Genomic DNA, 16,444 nt, shown 5'->3' with positions numbered 1-16,444 from the left:
AATATGTAAAAAAGCGATACTTTAACCAAGTAGGTATGGACGAACTACAAATAAATTATATTCCGTGACTCATGTTTCAAAGATAAGCCTGCAATTCAAAAGTATGTCTAGAAATATTGTTTTTGAAGGATGGCTGACTAAATCACCGCCTACAAAACGTATTTGGAGAACTGTAAGTATTTTTTTTAAGCTGCAACTTTTACCTTTGTTGACAGATTGTGATTATATCGATATGTTATAATGTGTAGAATATTTCGTATTATTGTTGATCTGATTGTGACAGTGACAATATATTTTAAGATTTATCATATACTATCTGTAACAAAGTCTTCATTTACTTCAGAAATGGCGGAGAAGGTGGTTTGCCTTGCGTCAATCGGGGGAGCTCCCTGGTCAATATTTCCTCGATTACTACGCAGACCGGAATTGCAGGCGACTCAAGGGCACTATCAACCTAGATTTGTGCGAACAGGTATTTACGTTGCTATTATATTAATTAATGTATCCAATTTTTCTATTTTCTATTTAAGAGTAAACTAAACAGAAGTTTGTTTTGTATATTCAACAATCACCACAACACTCACCACTCATCCACATTCTGGATTAAATTAGTGCATAATTGAAATATTTATTATTTATATTAAAAGTAAGCATATTTGTTTTTTATCTTCACCATTGTTTTATGCCTTTAATATTTGTATGTCAAAAATAATAAAAATATATATTTTTATAATTAGTATATATTATTCAATTATGGATTTTAAAGTTTTTGTTCAAATTATATATATATTATTATAATAATAATATATATATTTTGAAATTATAAGAACTCTGAGCAGGAGTGTGATACATTGTTCACTAAACTTATGTCATTGTTTTCTAATAACACTTACTTTTCTGATTTAAGTTTACAAATGTGGAAGAATGGTGTGTAAAAAATACTATTATGAGAAAGACAAATTCATAGATAACAACAATATGTAGTTGACAATATTATAATTTCCTTTTCTTACTGGTTATTTGACATATGGTAGTATAGCAGTTTTTGTATTGATTGTCATATTGCATTCGCAATTTACAGAAGAATGCATAATATAGCAAGACTGCATAATAAATACTGTAACTACCAAAAGGTAATTTTAGGTAGCTATGACATGGTTGAGTATCATGAGTTATCATGCTTACTAATATGTCCAGACATGTGGTGGTGTGATGGGCCGGGTCATTAGGCTACCTACAATATTGTCGTGCAAAGTGATGACTGATTCATATCATACTTGTGAATGGAATTCATCATACTCGGAACTGGCGTGATCTAACCACTATGAGATGATGATTTAATCTTTTTGTGTGTGTATTTTGACTCTAATGAATTAATGCTAAATTTACACATTTCAACTTCAAAATATAGATTACAACTATTATTCAAAAGAGCAACATATAAGTTTCTTGCTAATTTTCTTGTGATGAGATAACTCTGAATTAGCTATATTAATATATATATATATATATATATATTTATTAATTTACCGCTACTGTGACTGTTCAAAATTACTTAAATTTAAGTTTATTTGATTAAATAATTTCTATTCTATATAAAAAATACATCTTTTGTATACTTGTGCAAACAAAAACTAAAAATCACATTGTTAAATAATACAGTTATTTGTTTTGACATGATGTTGTAATGAAGTATCTGTATCTTTTAGCACTAACTTATGTTGAATAATATGTTGATATGGTTTAGCATAGCCTATGCTGAACAGTATGTCTATATTAAACAGTGTGCTATTCAAGTAGTTCTTGATGTGGAAGTGGAGGATCCAATTGTATTATTGATACACTCTCAATGTAAAGTTTTAAACATATAAGAACTTATATTCACTATTGAACTCTTTTGTTACTTTTTAGCAATTCTTCATTTGATTTCTTCAAATATAACAAAACACTAAAAATGAAAATGTCTATGTAAATATTTTTTAATTTGAGACTCTAATTCTACTTTCTATGAGCACAAATTTTAAATGTTTATTTACTGCCACCTGCAGCTTTTTCTATGGTAATCTAATATATTCAACAACTTCATCATAATGCAAATCGACCATTTAAATGTTGTTCATCAACATCTTCAAATAAATTAATATTTAAATGTGGTATCAGAAAAAATACACTTAAGATGAATCAGTGAAATTTTCAAAAATATACTGCAACTAACTGCAATATCTACAATTTTGTAGTGTAAAAAATAATCACTTTGTATGGATAACATTGTATTATAGTATACCTACATTTGATTTTACATACAATGCAAGTATAGACAGTTGATTAAGAATGCCTGAGATGGCTCAGACATGAGCTAAATTCTTAACACATTTATGCCTATTGCATCAATAGATTGCCATTCAGAGACTGAAGTAAGCAGTGATGTCAATAGAGACCAACAACTGCCCTTACCACTACAAATAGCTAGAATTAAATGACTGATAGAAGAAATGATCTTTTATTTAATTCGTAATGAATATTATAGAGGATGTTCAAAACAATACGAAAATTACGTCCTATGAATAATATATGTGTATCATGTGAGAATCTAACCTGCAATTACCAAGACTATGGTGTATGTGATGGTATACTAAATTATGACTTATTATACTATTGTATATTATAAAAATGATTAAAGACTACATTAAACTTACACACACAACACTAAAATATAGAAGCAGTGGTGGCGAGCACCCTGAATCGCATTTAGATCTCTGTGTGTAGAAAAATTATGCCAGATATTACATTGCGTGCTCCCCGACCAATATTGTACACAGCACCACTGCTCCTATATTGCCTTGATTTTAGTGTCCTGTCCTGGAAGCCTATTGAAGTAGCACCATTACTTCCTGTAAGAAGTTAAGAGAAATTAAGAGAGAGGACAGGAAATATGTTACAATGATGGTCCTGACATCACTCTACAGAATTGATGTATTGTATATACTTGTATCAGCTGCTTGTATCTGAATCTGTACCTATTGTGATACAGGTGACATGTCAAAATTTGTATGACAAATGTGTCTAGCTAGTCTTTTAAAATACCATTATATTACCTCCACCATACTAAGTAAAAATAATACATTTAACAGTAGCAACTAATAACAATGATAGTATTATTAATATTATCGCATGAACAAAGTAAAATTCTTGGAAATGGTGTAAACGCGGATATTATTACATTACAGTTTCATTATATCAATGCAATTTATATTTATTAATGACTATATGAAATGTTAGTATAAAAGGTAATGTGATGCTGAATTATTTGAAACCATGATAATTAGAACAAATGTCACTTTTGTTACATAGCTATAAGGAATGATAGAATAGAAAATCCTTTATTCGAATAAACTTAATTTAAGCACTTTAAATATATCTTGTATGGCCAAGTAATATATCATCGTGTCCGCCTATTTACGATAAGGCAAAGAATAAGCTACTTATTCTTCCGGTTGCTAAATTGTCCAGATAACGTAGACGAAATTGCGGAAAAATATAGATCATTATAGTTATCTGAATTTTTGTAATCAGTAAGAGGGAGGGGAATTTCTTGTGCGAATGGCCGACTCACTAAATTATTCCTAGTGTGTCAATTTTCCCATCAACTGTCGCCAAACGGTAAACATCTTGTCAAACCACATTATAAAAATCTCCGTCTGATACTGCTATGTTAGAATCAATTATGCTCGCAAAAATGGAGGCAAATCCGCAGTTGCATTCACAAAAATAACAATTCATAACAGACGTCATTGCCTCCGACCCACCCCATCGGGCATTACAGTCGCAAGGACACTTATTTTAAGTTAGGTTTTTAATATTCAACAATGTTTTATAACTTTCTTGTGCTTAGACTGTAGTCTACACGTATGTTGTAGGCATTTAATTCTATATACACAAAGTTGCGTGCACTGCAACTGTAATAATCTAACATTAGAATCCTTTGCAATTCCTGTGAAATATTGGTATGGTGTTTCCTTGTGCAATAATTAGTAAATTTTCCTGTTACAAATGTGCCCCTTTTGTAATCAAGTGAACAATGTAACAATATTAAATTTACGTTGTTCTTGGGAATTAGTGTTTACTGATTAAGCTTAATTTAGTTATTGAGTTCGAATTACCATTCTAGTGTTGCGTTGAAGGGATTGCGATTTGTACTTTCCATTCAGATCGACGCGAAAGCTTGTGTGGTTAACACATAGAATTTTCATTAATAAGGAATTAGAGATTTTTTAACGTCTATTCGTAATATTTAGTGCATTTTTTGTTTTGTTTTGAAGAGGTATGGCAGAAGGTAAGTAGCAAGTATGGTAAGGAGATAGTAGGTAGGTAGTGTAACACTAAAAGCATTATTCTTAGTCAATTTAGAGATATTCTTGTACTATTATCTAAACTATAGTATCGCTGGGATCTATTCTTTTTGAATTTGAATGGTGTCTTCTCTAGAAGTAACGAGTAGTAGGTATAAAAACATCGAGATTATTAAAAAAACTTAATGTACGAGTCGAACTTGCCGACATAGGTTTGTAAATAGCAAGTCTTTTAAAAGATTTTAGTATTACTTTTTTAAGGTTTATATTTATTTTGAAATTATTGTTTTTTATACTTCGGGAATTTATTGTAGTTTATATTGTTTACAAAAAAAATATTATACTATTGCATGTATAAACATAATTATTTGTATAATTAAAAAAATCTGTTATTATTATTACTTCGACGTAATTATATTATTACTTGTGCGTTGTTTCAGGTGGACGCGGGATTGCATATGGAACGTACTGGTAATGGCACATTAGACCCTAAGCTGCGCGGCTCCGTATTCACAATCCAGACACAGTCACGAACGTACCACCTCGAGGCTGATTGCGAAGCTGAAATGGAGAAGTGGGTCGACGCTATATGCAGAGTTTGTGGACTCCGGGCCACAGATGACTCCTCAAATGTTCTAGGTGAATTTTATAATAATTTATTAGCTAGAAATTATAAAACAATATTTCCCTTACATGACTTTACATCCATCAAATGCTTGTTGTTTTATATTTATGTTGATTATTATTTAATATTATTGTAAAAAATATACATCGCCACAACATAAGGAGAGCATGCCGCGTCTTACTGTTAACAAATATATTATCTCGTTCTATTAAATATATATATTTCTAAAAACTTGATATATTTTTTTGTGATGGATAAAAATTATCATGAAAATTATAATACTTTGTTTACATATTTTGTATACCAGTAGTCTATTATTGAGTCATTTGGAATGGCGAACAAGCTGTCGGCTCATTTGATGGTGAGCGGTAACCGTCGCCTATATTGATGAACAACACTATGTAACCCTTGTGCTATTCTAGTGGATTAAGATGTCATGCGTGATATTCTGTGATTTCACTAACTAATCTCACCCTACAACCGAAACACGACTTATAATGCTTGGCGGATGAAATAGGTGAGATTCATCCGGATGCCTTTTTACAGTCTACCTCAGTTTTCATATTTGTATATTCTTCATCAATATATTAAGTACTATTGGAATTTACATTAAAACTGAGCAATAGAAACATTTTTGTGAAAAACCCACAATGCTTGCGTAGTTCAAAATCTAACCCATATTTTTGACAAAAACTACTGTTTAATGCTTGCGTAGTTTAAGACAAGAAGTATTTAAATGTAAAGAGATAAGAATTTAGCTAAAAGGTATGTTTAAATAAATTATTATCTCTTTAATTCATATTAGACTTTCTATGTTGTACTTATAATGCCGACACTTACTCCGCTTGTTGATGATTTATCTTACTGCTATTTTTTAGTTTATTATTTATGCTCGATTTTTGCATGCGTCTATTAATAATAATTCTAATGTCTCTGTTACTAGTTATTGTTAATTAATAAGGCATTACTTTTACAAATAGAATGATAATCACTCTGTCTTATGAGAACATTTTCAAAATTCTAAACATGATAGCATTGTAAATTACAGAATACCTACAACATTTCTATACATTCTTCATGTAGATCATTGTACATATATTTGAAATACTATATTACGGATATCCGTTACATATTTATTACAAAACAATTTTTGCTGTCGCGACACATTGGCTTCATATATTTATATGCGCAGATATATGTGCATGTGCGCGCGTTCAATTGTATTGAGAGATGGTATTGGCATTGTAATTGATTGCTGCATTTATGGCATAATCAAGAGTAATTGTGCAACTGATTCTGATATATCATTGACCTGGCAATATTGCAGCAAGAAATCTGCGTATTTTGTTGAGGCACTACCCTAAGCGAAGGTGCTGTTCTTGTGAATTTGCGAATAATCTTTGCTGTGGGTATAGTTAAACTGAAATGTTTTGACGACGTTTTTTTAAACTTTTTAACAGCACGTAAAGGCGGTAATGAAAAGTATAAAAAAACTTCGTCAAAACATTACACATGCGCAAAGTTTAATAATATTTTGGTACAATATTGCGTTTGTACCGATCAGTATGGCTTGTGACCGACGGCGAATGTGAAAGTTTCGCTGTTTTGTCGTATGGGAATTTTAAGAAGCAAATACTATGTACATATGCAATAGTACTCCTTCGTTTCCGAAATTCGTTAATTATCCCAAAATTGTATATCGTATTTAGATCATATTATGGAATGGTCAATTTAAGTGTTAAAATATTTTGAATATTATTTTTGGCTCGCGTTATTTTTTTTTTGTATAGCGGTCTGTTTTGCGATTGTTATTCGTCTAATATTTCACTTCTTTTACTTGTATTCTATTTATTATTTGCATTATGATTTAAGTGCCTTGTAGTTTAGAAGTATAAAATAATATATTGGAATTCATTTAACATTTACTATACCTGTACTAGTCATAATAGGAATAAATAAAAATTATTCAATAGGAACTTATATAACATTATTACTTAAATAACAACCACGGCAGACTATTGATGGTTCAGCTACTTGATAAAGTATTTTAATAAGGTCATTTGATATGATAGATAACTGACTGAGGTAGTTGGAAATTACTTTAATTCTCTCTTAGAAGCAAAGCATACACACATTTTAACACAATTCATGATACTCTTTAATAATTTAGATTGAATTGAATAATTTTACTACTACCTGAATGGCGACGAGGATTAAATTAATTAATTCAATTTAGTTAGTGCAGAGTTAAACTGCCAGGAAGTCTCAGTTTATTAAATACATCCGGTAAAGGATCTGTAAAGATTCAGTACAGATTTAAAAACGTGAAACACACAAAGACACCTTAGTTTAACTATTCACTATATAGTTATACATAATTTACACAAATATAATTAGAGACTCCTATTACATATGTTATATTGACAGCCTTGGTAGTCTAGCGATTTAGCACACTGCCTCCTGATGATTGCGAGTTCGAAACATTTGTATTATATTTGTATGTAATGAGTATGATGGTTTGTATCGAGCTGGGTGTTTTCTATGTGTATTATGTATTTATAAAAAAGTATCTATGGAATTATGTCGTTGTCTAGTACACAAGGTCGCTTAATTTGAGACTAGATGGCGCAATATGAATTTTTCCTGATATATTATTATTATATATATTATGTTGTAATTTTCAGGTCCTTATCAGAATAACTTGAGTGCCCTCTCAGCCATGAACGACCAGTACGAATGTACAGGTCCGTACATTCCGATATCAGAATGTATTACCGGAGTACGAGCACAGGTATATATCATTGTCTATATCTGATTAAATCGCTTATGAGCGTTAATTTACCTATGAAGAAATATCTATGTTTTAGGCTGCTGATATACCGACTATCGAGATAGTCGCATTCTGACAAACTTCTAACTGACTGTATATCAGCTGCCTTATGGGAATCATGTTGTGATTCAACCTATGAAAATATATCGATGCGTTAATAGTTCTAGGTTAATAGTCTAAGTCTACTAAGCCCTGAAGGGATAATATTTATTTTTAGTTGGATACAATTATTCTTATTGTTGCATAATATTCTCAGTGCAGATTGCACAGTAATTACTGTTCATGAACAAATTTAATCCGTACTTTTCCTTGTTTCTTTATCTCATAAATTATGAAATGTCATATTAGGTAATTAATGCAGTATTATTTAATAGGACTCCCGAAGAGCATTTACCTTTGATCCGAAAAATATAGTAACGAGCGCCAGGTCACAATTTGAAAAAGCATCCGACACAAGAAGCCAGCAAATGTACATGAGTCAACCACACATAAGGCTTAACAATGCTGATTTTTCTGAGAATGAGTCAAACCTAAGTGACGAGGAGTGGAAATCATTGAATGCTAGTCAATCAAATATACGTGAGTATAGGATATTACATGGACAATTTACACAACTTAAACAATCATCTAGTACTTTTTAAATCTACAACAGAAATAGTTATTAAATCCTCATTAAATTTTCAAATAGAGAACTCTGTGTTCTCAAGAGCACGATTGTCTTTTGTTCTCTGTTCATCTTTAATTTTGCTATACCGCTGTGTATGTCGACATTATAATCTATACATATAAATAAAATTGGAGTGTCGATTTGGAATATTGAAATAACCGTTTTTTACTACATGCATATGGGTACATACACCATACACATGTAATACAGTACATACACCAAACTATTTTTTTTTACAATTATTGTCTGTCTGTTAGTTCCGGTTAATCTCTGAAATCGCTGGACCGATTTTGACGGGACTTTTTTGGCAGGTAGCTTATGTAAGTAATATGGAGTAACTTAGATTACTTTTATTTTAGAAAAATAAAGTTAAATCTACGCGGACGTTTTCGCGGATGGGTACAGCTAGTAAAAAATATAATTATTATGCAATTTTCAATTTGGTGTTTTATAATTGTTTGTGCGTGGATGTAGCACGCACCTCGGTGAAATTCACAATCATGCAGAGCTTGTGTTATGTATGGAAACAAATGCTGGAAATACTTAAATTATTTTTTGTAAATACTTATATATACATAGAAAGCACTCAAATCAATACAAACAAACATACTTATTATTTAAAAGTACGATTATTTGCATCTTGGAAGTTATCAAACCCATGACTGACAGACGTAAGGTGGTTTGCTAAAGACCCAAGGCAGTCAAAATAGATTAGCTTCTTACAAAGCCATGTCACATGTTTCTTTGAGTATGAAGAGTTCTAAAAATTTTCATTCAGATTTCCACAATGATTCTCAGTGAAACTGTTTCTGATTCAGGAGAAGTGTATCCATTTTTTATAGATTGTAAGTGATACTCTATAAATTTCTGTCAAAGCCTCATCCAGTATCACCCATTTCAGCCATCCCTAAAGCACTATCTTTGTAAACTGTGATTGGGCTGAGGGGTGAGGTAAGCCAGTGAAATTACAGGGTATAGAGAGGCATAATATTTCAGTCCTCAGGAATCTATAGTATATGCTGTTAATGCATATAGGCGATGGTTCTCGTGTAACACCATGTGGGCCGTCACCTTGATTGGCATTCAAATTACATATATTATATAATTACCTCTATTTCGCAATTTTTATGTACACATGATGCAAATATTATGCTTTTTATGATTTATATCAGTTTTTTTTAAATAATCTTGCCTTTTGAGACACTTCTTTTGCATAATTTGAACTAAATACATTTCAAAACTGATTTGCTTCGTCACAGGGGACTGGACTGTACAAAAATCATTCAAAAAATTATCCATAAGTCCTAGAATGAACGGCGTATCTGAAGATGGTAAGATCTACATCCAGTAGTTCTATGTCAATTATTAATTTAAAATATTATTGGTGTATCAATGATTATTATGTTTTAGGTCCTCCAGTACCACCTCGACCACCAAAAACATTTACCATGAGTAAAGATTTTTTACAGAAGGAAATTTTCCAAGGCCCCAAAATAGAGGAACCAATGGAAATCCAAGAAAATGTTGGTGTAAGTAACTATATGTAATATAAATGAATGTAAAAATAAATTTCGAAATGTAAACTTACATATGAATATTATTTTACCATAATTTTTAATTTTAAATATACTTTTGTTACTCATGTAATTATATTATATGAATCCTAGGGTATATATCTTTTTTTTTATTTAAATATTTATGTGCTTAATTACACTGTTATGCTAGGTAGAAATTACTGCCATCGATTTCTGTCTTTATAAGAACAAAGTATTTAATTGAGATTTATTTGCAGAGCCTTTCATTGAGACGTTGGCCACGACGCATGTCGCATGGTGGTGCACCTTCACTCTCGAATAGATCACACTTGTCGCCAAACATTTTGCGTAGCACTGATGACGAGGACGAGTTATGTGCTGGTAATTTGGTATGTATCCAGAAAATAAATGACATCGTATAATAAAATACAACACGCAATTTTATTGTCCTGTATAAATTCTGTACTATATATTTTTTCTATATATCTACATATTTACAAATATTATAATGCTGAAGAGATAGTTTGTTTGAAAATGCTAAACTCAGGAAATACTGGTTCGAATTGAAAAAAATCTTTTTGTGTTGAATAGTCCAGTCCGAACTAAGTTGCTGGCACAGCTAGTCTATAATAAGTAGAATCGCTTCAGGCATATTCGGACAGATTGGCAATGTGTATGTATTATAATAAATGTTAAAATATACTTTTTTAGTTTGCTATTATATACATCAGATATGTGAAATTTTTAGGGAAAACAGATACAGATAGCGTAACAGGAATTGTAGCGAGGTAGGGAAATGGAAACAGAGGGACAATGAAATTGATTCAATTTGTTCATTGTATTCATATGGTTACTTTGTTTATTAGATGTTATTAAGTACAATGTCCATTCCAACAGGATGGTGTGATAATGAAATTAATAAAGTAATGTTACAATAATACTATTTTTCATTGAGCTATTGTTTTTACAAATTCGTCTGCATGGCCACCTCTGTCTCTTCTATTTATGCCGTTAAACTGTTTGCTTTGAATGCTGTATGGGACATGAAATATGGCACTGAAATTACACGGTATGAACGCATGATAACACGGACGATGAGACGACGTAAGAAAGACCTAGACCTAAGATATATACCTCTGCTGTTACATAAAAACCAATAATTTACTAACATAGTATTTTTCCTTTTTTAATGTATTTTTATTATCTGTTGCAGTCAATGCAATATTGCAACCTATCTTCACTCCCGCCTGCAGTAGATCGAGCGCTCAAACCACGACACTCCAGCCACAGTATAGGCCATATACACAATCTAAGTGGACAGGTATTATCACAAGTTCATCATAATTATCCTCCTGCTTATTTCACATCTAATTTGTATTGGTGTAATGTTATATCATTATGCATGACAAAAATCTGCAGATTCTGCCAAACTGAAGAGGAAACGCCACTACATATCCTATGTGGTTGTAGCCCACTCATGCATAAACGAAATATCTCGTTTAGTTAAAGTTTACACTCTTTCCTGAGGAGACAAAAGCCATCGCTCCTAAGAATATCCTTCAATTCTTGTCCTTGACAGGTCTAGGTAGCGACCTCTGAAAAAGGGCGAGCACAATAGATCTATGTAGGTCACAGTGCTACAGGTACTATAGACACCTGAAAATAGCCCAAACAACCCAGTAAAAAAAAAATTATATCGCTGACACAGGCATAATCAGTTTTATTAAATTATTATTCTGAACATTATTAGATTCAGTAATGAGTTATGAAAATATTGTATGTTATGTATATAGAATATGCAGGTATTAAATTGTTTTTTCACTTTTCTTTCATTTCTGCCTGGTTCACCAATTTACTTAAACTCATCTATAGCTATATTATCTTACTTCATACTAATGTTATAAAAGCAGAAAGGATGTATTGTGTATATACGAAGAAAAGTCTAAATATTTCTATCAGTTGTGTAGTTCCTATAACAAAATATCTGCTTAACTTGGCCCTAGATGGCGCTGTGTGGATTGACCGGGGATATTTTTTTTATATTTAATTGGTAAATTACCATAAAGTACACAATTCGCATATAAGATTTTTGAGAAAAACCATTGCATTTATGATGGAGAGATATGGAAAGAAAAATTAATGGATGTTGTTATTATCTATTATTGATATTGTATTATTTTGTAGTTGGTGTTACAGAGTGGACAATCTGATGAAGTGAAGGCTGATGTCTTACAATATTTAGATCTGGATCTTCACATGTCTAAGCCCATAACTTCAAAGGTAACTTAAAATATATACCTTATTGTATAAATACAATTAAACTTATTACTTCATTATGTGCGTCTGTATGTATGTTCACGTTAATGTCGAAAACTGCTCATAGGATTTCCATGCGGTTTTCATCCACTAATATAGTCATTCCTGAGGAACGCTTATGTTTTTTTATTATTATTTTGTGTTTTTTTTTATGCACGACCGCACTATTTCGCATATTTTTGCATATTTTACTTTCATATAAATAGATACTATACTGAAATGCAGTTGCATAAAAACCAGTTGCAAATAATTTCAACACTGTTTAGTTGTTTCTTATGATACTTAATTCAATATTGTATTTTCAGTCACATGATGTCCCTATGAAGAAAATGGATATTTCCCAATTTAAGCTACCATCAGCGATCGATGCGGACTCCGCATACAAAACTGTCGATTTTCTCAAAACAGAAGCATTTAATATAACTCGGAAAGACGCCGAAGCATCCAGGAGCAGCCACAACTGAATGGAATACGGAATTGAATTAAAGTTCGCGAATATTTGGAGTGGTCATAGGTTGTTCGTATAAGAGTACTCCCTTTAGACATAAAAGAGATGTAATATAATACCTCTCTCTTATATCTCTAAAGAGAACCAGTTCTAAATACGTTTACGTAAATGTAAATTAAAATTGAACAATCACTTCATGTAGACTTGTTTAGACGCATTTTTATATGTCATAATATTTTATAGTCGCTTTCAGATTTAGAATGTACCTGCCCTGCCGAGATGAATCTGGTATGAGCTCCATAGATGATATTGTATCAAAATATTTTTTTAAAGTATTATATAAAAGTACAAATAACCGTTAGTATATTAAGGAATATATATTAATACAAATGTTAGGAAATAATTAAAAAAAAATTAATTAGTTGTAGGTATTCTGACAAACTAGTCCCTACAATCACAAGCTGTTTACAACTATTATTATAATACTTTGGCTTAGTTTTTCAATGGACTCTCAGCATTTATCAGGATCACCATTCCTATCTCGTTACGTCAAACTTTCGCAACTTACCCAACTACCCTACTACTACATGAATAGGACTGTTTATTGAATTTTCTTATATTTTGAACACTAATATTACCTAAATGATTCTTAAGAATGTCTTCCTTGTACTACCAATGGCTGAGGTATTGGCAGGTTCTACCGCGTCTAACAAGTTCACTCTATTATAATATACATGACAGTATTATAAAAATATCAATAACCAATGAGTGTTACTGTAAACGTATTTTGAAGGATTTTTTTTGCATTTTAATCTATGCCTCTATATTTTAAGTTACACGAACGTACTTTTTACTTGAGTGATATACGGCATAAACAACATGCAATAATAAACGTAGTGATTATGTAGGTACTTAAATTGACAAAGGTGAAAAATATATATTTTACGGTTTTTAAGAGAAATATTTTGATAATGAATGCTAATGAGCGTTAATATTTCAGATTGTATAATTGATTTACTTAAATATGCAAGAAAATATATATTTATTGTAATTGAAACTATTAATAATCTGCTGATAATTACGTACAAACAACCTTAGAAAAGCGGGTCTAGTCCTTATTAATTCTTTATACTTAACATTATTCCCACAACTGGGGATATATACCGCTATAGTCTGATACTTACCGTCTTCTTATTTAGCCAACGATTTTATTATTGCTATATTTTTTAGGAAGCAAGCCTTTTTAATTATTTATTGTTAATTATAATAAGAGATATACAAGTTATACACATTTTATTAAATAATATTTCCATCTTGATCAAACTAAACCTTTATAGTGTATATGATCCGACACGGATGTTGCGAGCTAAACCAGATTTTACAATAAGGCCAAGGTTCGGTTTGATAAGGCGCCGTCCGAGTCGCAATCATTGCACGTGATAGATATAGTACATGTAAATAATGTTTTATTTGCAATAACCGCCATTTGAACTGTGATTCTGAATTTATAAGCACTTTTATTGAATATCAAATATAAATAAGAGCATTAAAGATAAGTCAAGCTTGTAGTGGTGTGAAGATCGCTTGTTAGTAGAGGAATATACACAAATACTTTATATATATATATTATTTTTTTACACGTAAATGGTATTATTGAATATAAATGTAATTTTAATACTGAATTTCTTAAAATACAATAATAAAAACTCCAGTAACATAAATTACTTTTCTAACGCTACTTAGAGGTGCATGACACGCGAATGGAACATTGTTAGCTAGCACTAAGGAGTTGATTCCGATTTAATTGACTGTTAAATTAACGATTAAGATACATTACTACAAGTGCAAAACGTGACAAAGACAATGACTGTGTTTAGTTTGATCAAGTATCAGGATTTGTTCTGTAGTTCAAATAATGACTATTTAAATAAAATCATCACAATTTTCTTTATTTCCTTTATACAAACACAAAATAATATCAATGTGATACATTTTACATTAGTTTTTAATTTGGTCGAGGGATTTTTTTTATTAGTCTTATATGACAAATGCTTACCATCAGCGCTCTAGTGTGAAATTATAGTTATAAACAGCAGCTAATCAATATGATGTTAAGTATACTCTCGTGGTTATTGCTGAAATATAGTTTTTTACAAAAAACAAACAATTATCCTATTCATCTTGAAGTACTGATGTAAGTACTTACTTGATTGTATATTCTGTGATCATTGAGACATAATATTGTGTACTTTACTGTAAAGTTCCGTTTATTCTTTACTGTAAACGATTAGATGCAGTTTAATTTTATAAATAAATATTGTGAATAATTTTTGTAATTACTAACATTCAATCCATACTATTGTACCCATATAACTGCAATTGTTTTTATATTTTAGTATGAATAAAATATTTATAAATTTTATAAGTGATGGAATGTTTAAAATAAAACTATTTACATTTATGAATAAATTGTATATTCTTGTACTTTTATTGAATAAAATTAAAATATCATTGGATATTTTATAAACTTGACCAATTGACGTAGTTTGCAAATGTGAATGAAAATATACACAAATACAGTTGCACTAACACAAGTACCATTTGGTATGAATTTGTGAGGACATTTAATATGATTAATAGTTTGTAGGTTGCCTTGCACGCGGCCTAACGTATGTATAATGTGTATATTTTATTTCATCCAATATTTTTATATTAGTTTCTACTGTCATCTGCTTATGTCTAACTTATATGATTATTTTCTAAGTTAGACATATCTGGATGGGAATACTTAATACATTAGTAATGTAAAAGGTATAGAAATCAATATATTTATATATTAGAGGTAATTAGAGAGATTTTCTTATAACTGTAAGCTGACAAACTATAATTACATGCATTTATATGCGGTGCTTACGTAATGTAAATCATGTCTGTCGTGGCCTTTAAAGCTTTAATTCAAAGGTTCTTATTCTTCTATGAAATCGCTTAAAAGTTTACTATATGCATAGTTTAATAAAACTTTTTGTATATAATATAATATTAAAAAGAGTTGTCTTTGACTTATATTTTTGCAAATAAATGAAATGAGTATTAGTATCGTTATAGTATTAAAGTGTAGTCAGACGTAGTGTTTTATTCAGCTGTTTATAAATAAACTAACATCACAATTTATTAATTTTTAATCTAATTAAATATTCATAACTTTGTAAAATTGTTTAATTGTAATATCTTAATATAGGTGAAATGTTATTCCTGGATATTTTTAAAATGTTTGGTTCAAAATGATAGAGGTAAAATGATTTGACTTGTTCTGAAATTATTAATCTAAGAAAAATGTAATATTACGATTGCTCACAAAAGACCGTATTAATAATATTGGAATTGCGTAATGATTTTGTATTATTTTGTATTTTGTTGTAAGTATAAATTATTTACGGTATTTACGCGCACAAATTACGACTTAGGACAAATGTGTTATGTGACCTGTTTACACATTTTGGAATTTAATAAAAGTCAACACAGTATTTTATTAGTGTAGTGTTACTTGTTAAACATTACTCTTAGGCAATATATAATAACCACGTAAAATTACGATGTGCTTAAAATAGTATACTGTATACTTTAAATGTAATGGTGTAAGTTTGAATAATTTATTAGGGTATATATGCCCTAGT

The 16,444-nt window shown here is 30.4% G+C and overlaps 1 protein-coding gene across 2 annotated transcripts; it reads left to right on the top strand.

The window, feature by feature from the left end:
* On the top strand, positions 1-15,345 carry LOC131855119 (GRB2-associated-binding protein 1). 2 transcript variants are annotated; one of them, XM_059206356.1, is made up of 11 exons: positions 1-172; positions 344-472; positions 4,790-4,988; positions 7,659-7,765; positions 8,179-8,383; positions 9,731-9,802; positions 9,882-10,000; positions 10,264-10,395; positions 11,220-11,327; positions 12,191-12,286; positions 12,628-15,345. In XM_059206356.1, the coding sequence occupies exons 1-11, from the start codon at positions 104-106 to the stop codon at positions 12,784-12,786; spliced, it is 1,395 nt and encodes a 464-aa protein (XP_059062339.1). In that variant the 5' UTR covers positions 1-103; the 3' UTR covers positions 12,787-15,345. The 2 variants fall into 2 exon arrangements, with proteins under 2 accessions (XP_059062339.1, XP_059062340.1); XM_059206357.1 differs by lacking the exon at positions 9,731-9,802.
* Positions 15,346-16,444: the final 1,099 nt, after the last annotated feature.

This window comes from Achroia grisella, unplaced genomic scaffold, assembly GCF_030625045.1.
Source record: "Achroia grisella isolate CSIRO2021 unplaced genomic scaffold, CSIRO_AGI_Agris_v1 utg1304, whole genome shotgun sequence".
NCBI lineage: Eukaryota > Metazoa > Arthropoda > Insecta > Lepidoptera > Pyralidae > Achroia > Achroia grisella.
The sequence above is the reverse complement of the archived record's forward strand: the minus strand, read 5'-3'. Positions and strand labels throughout refer to the sequence as shown.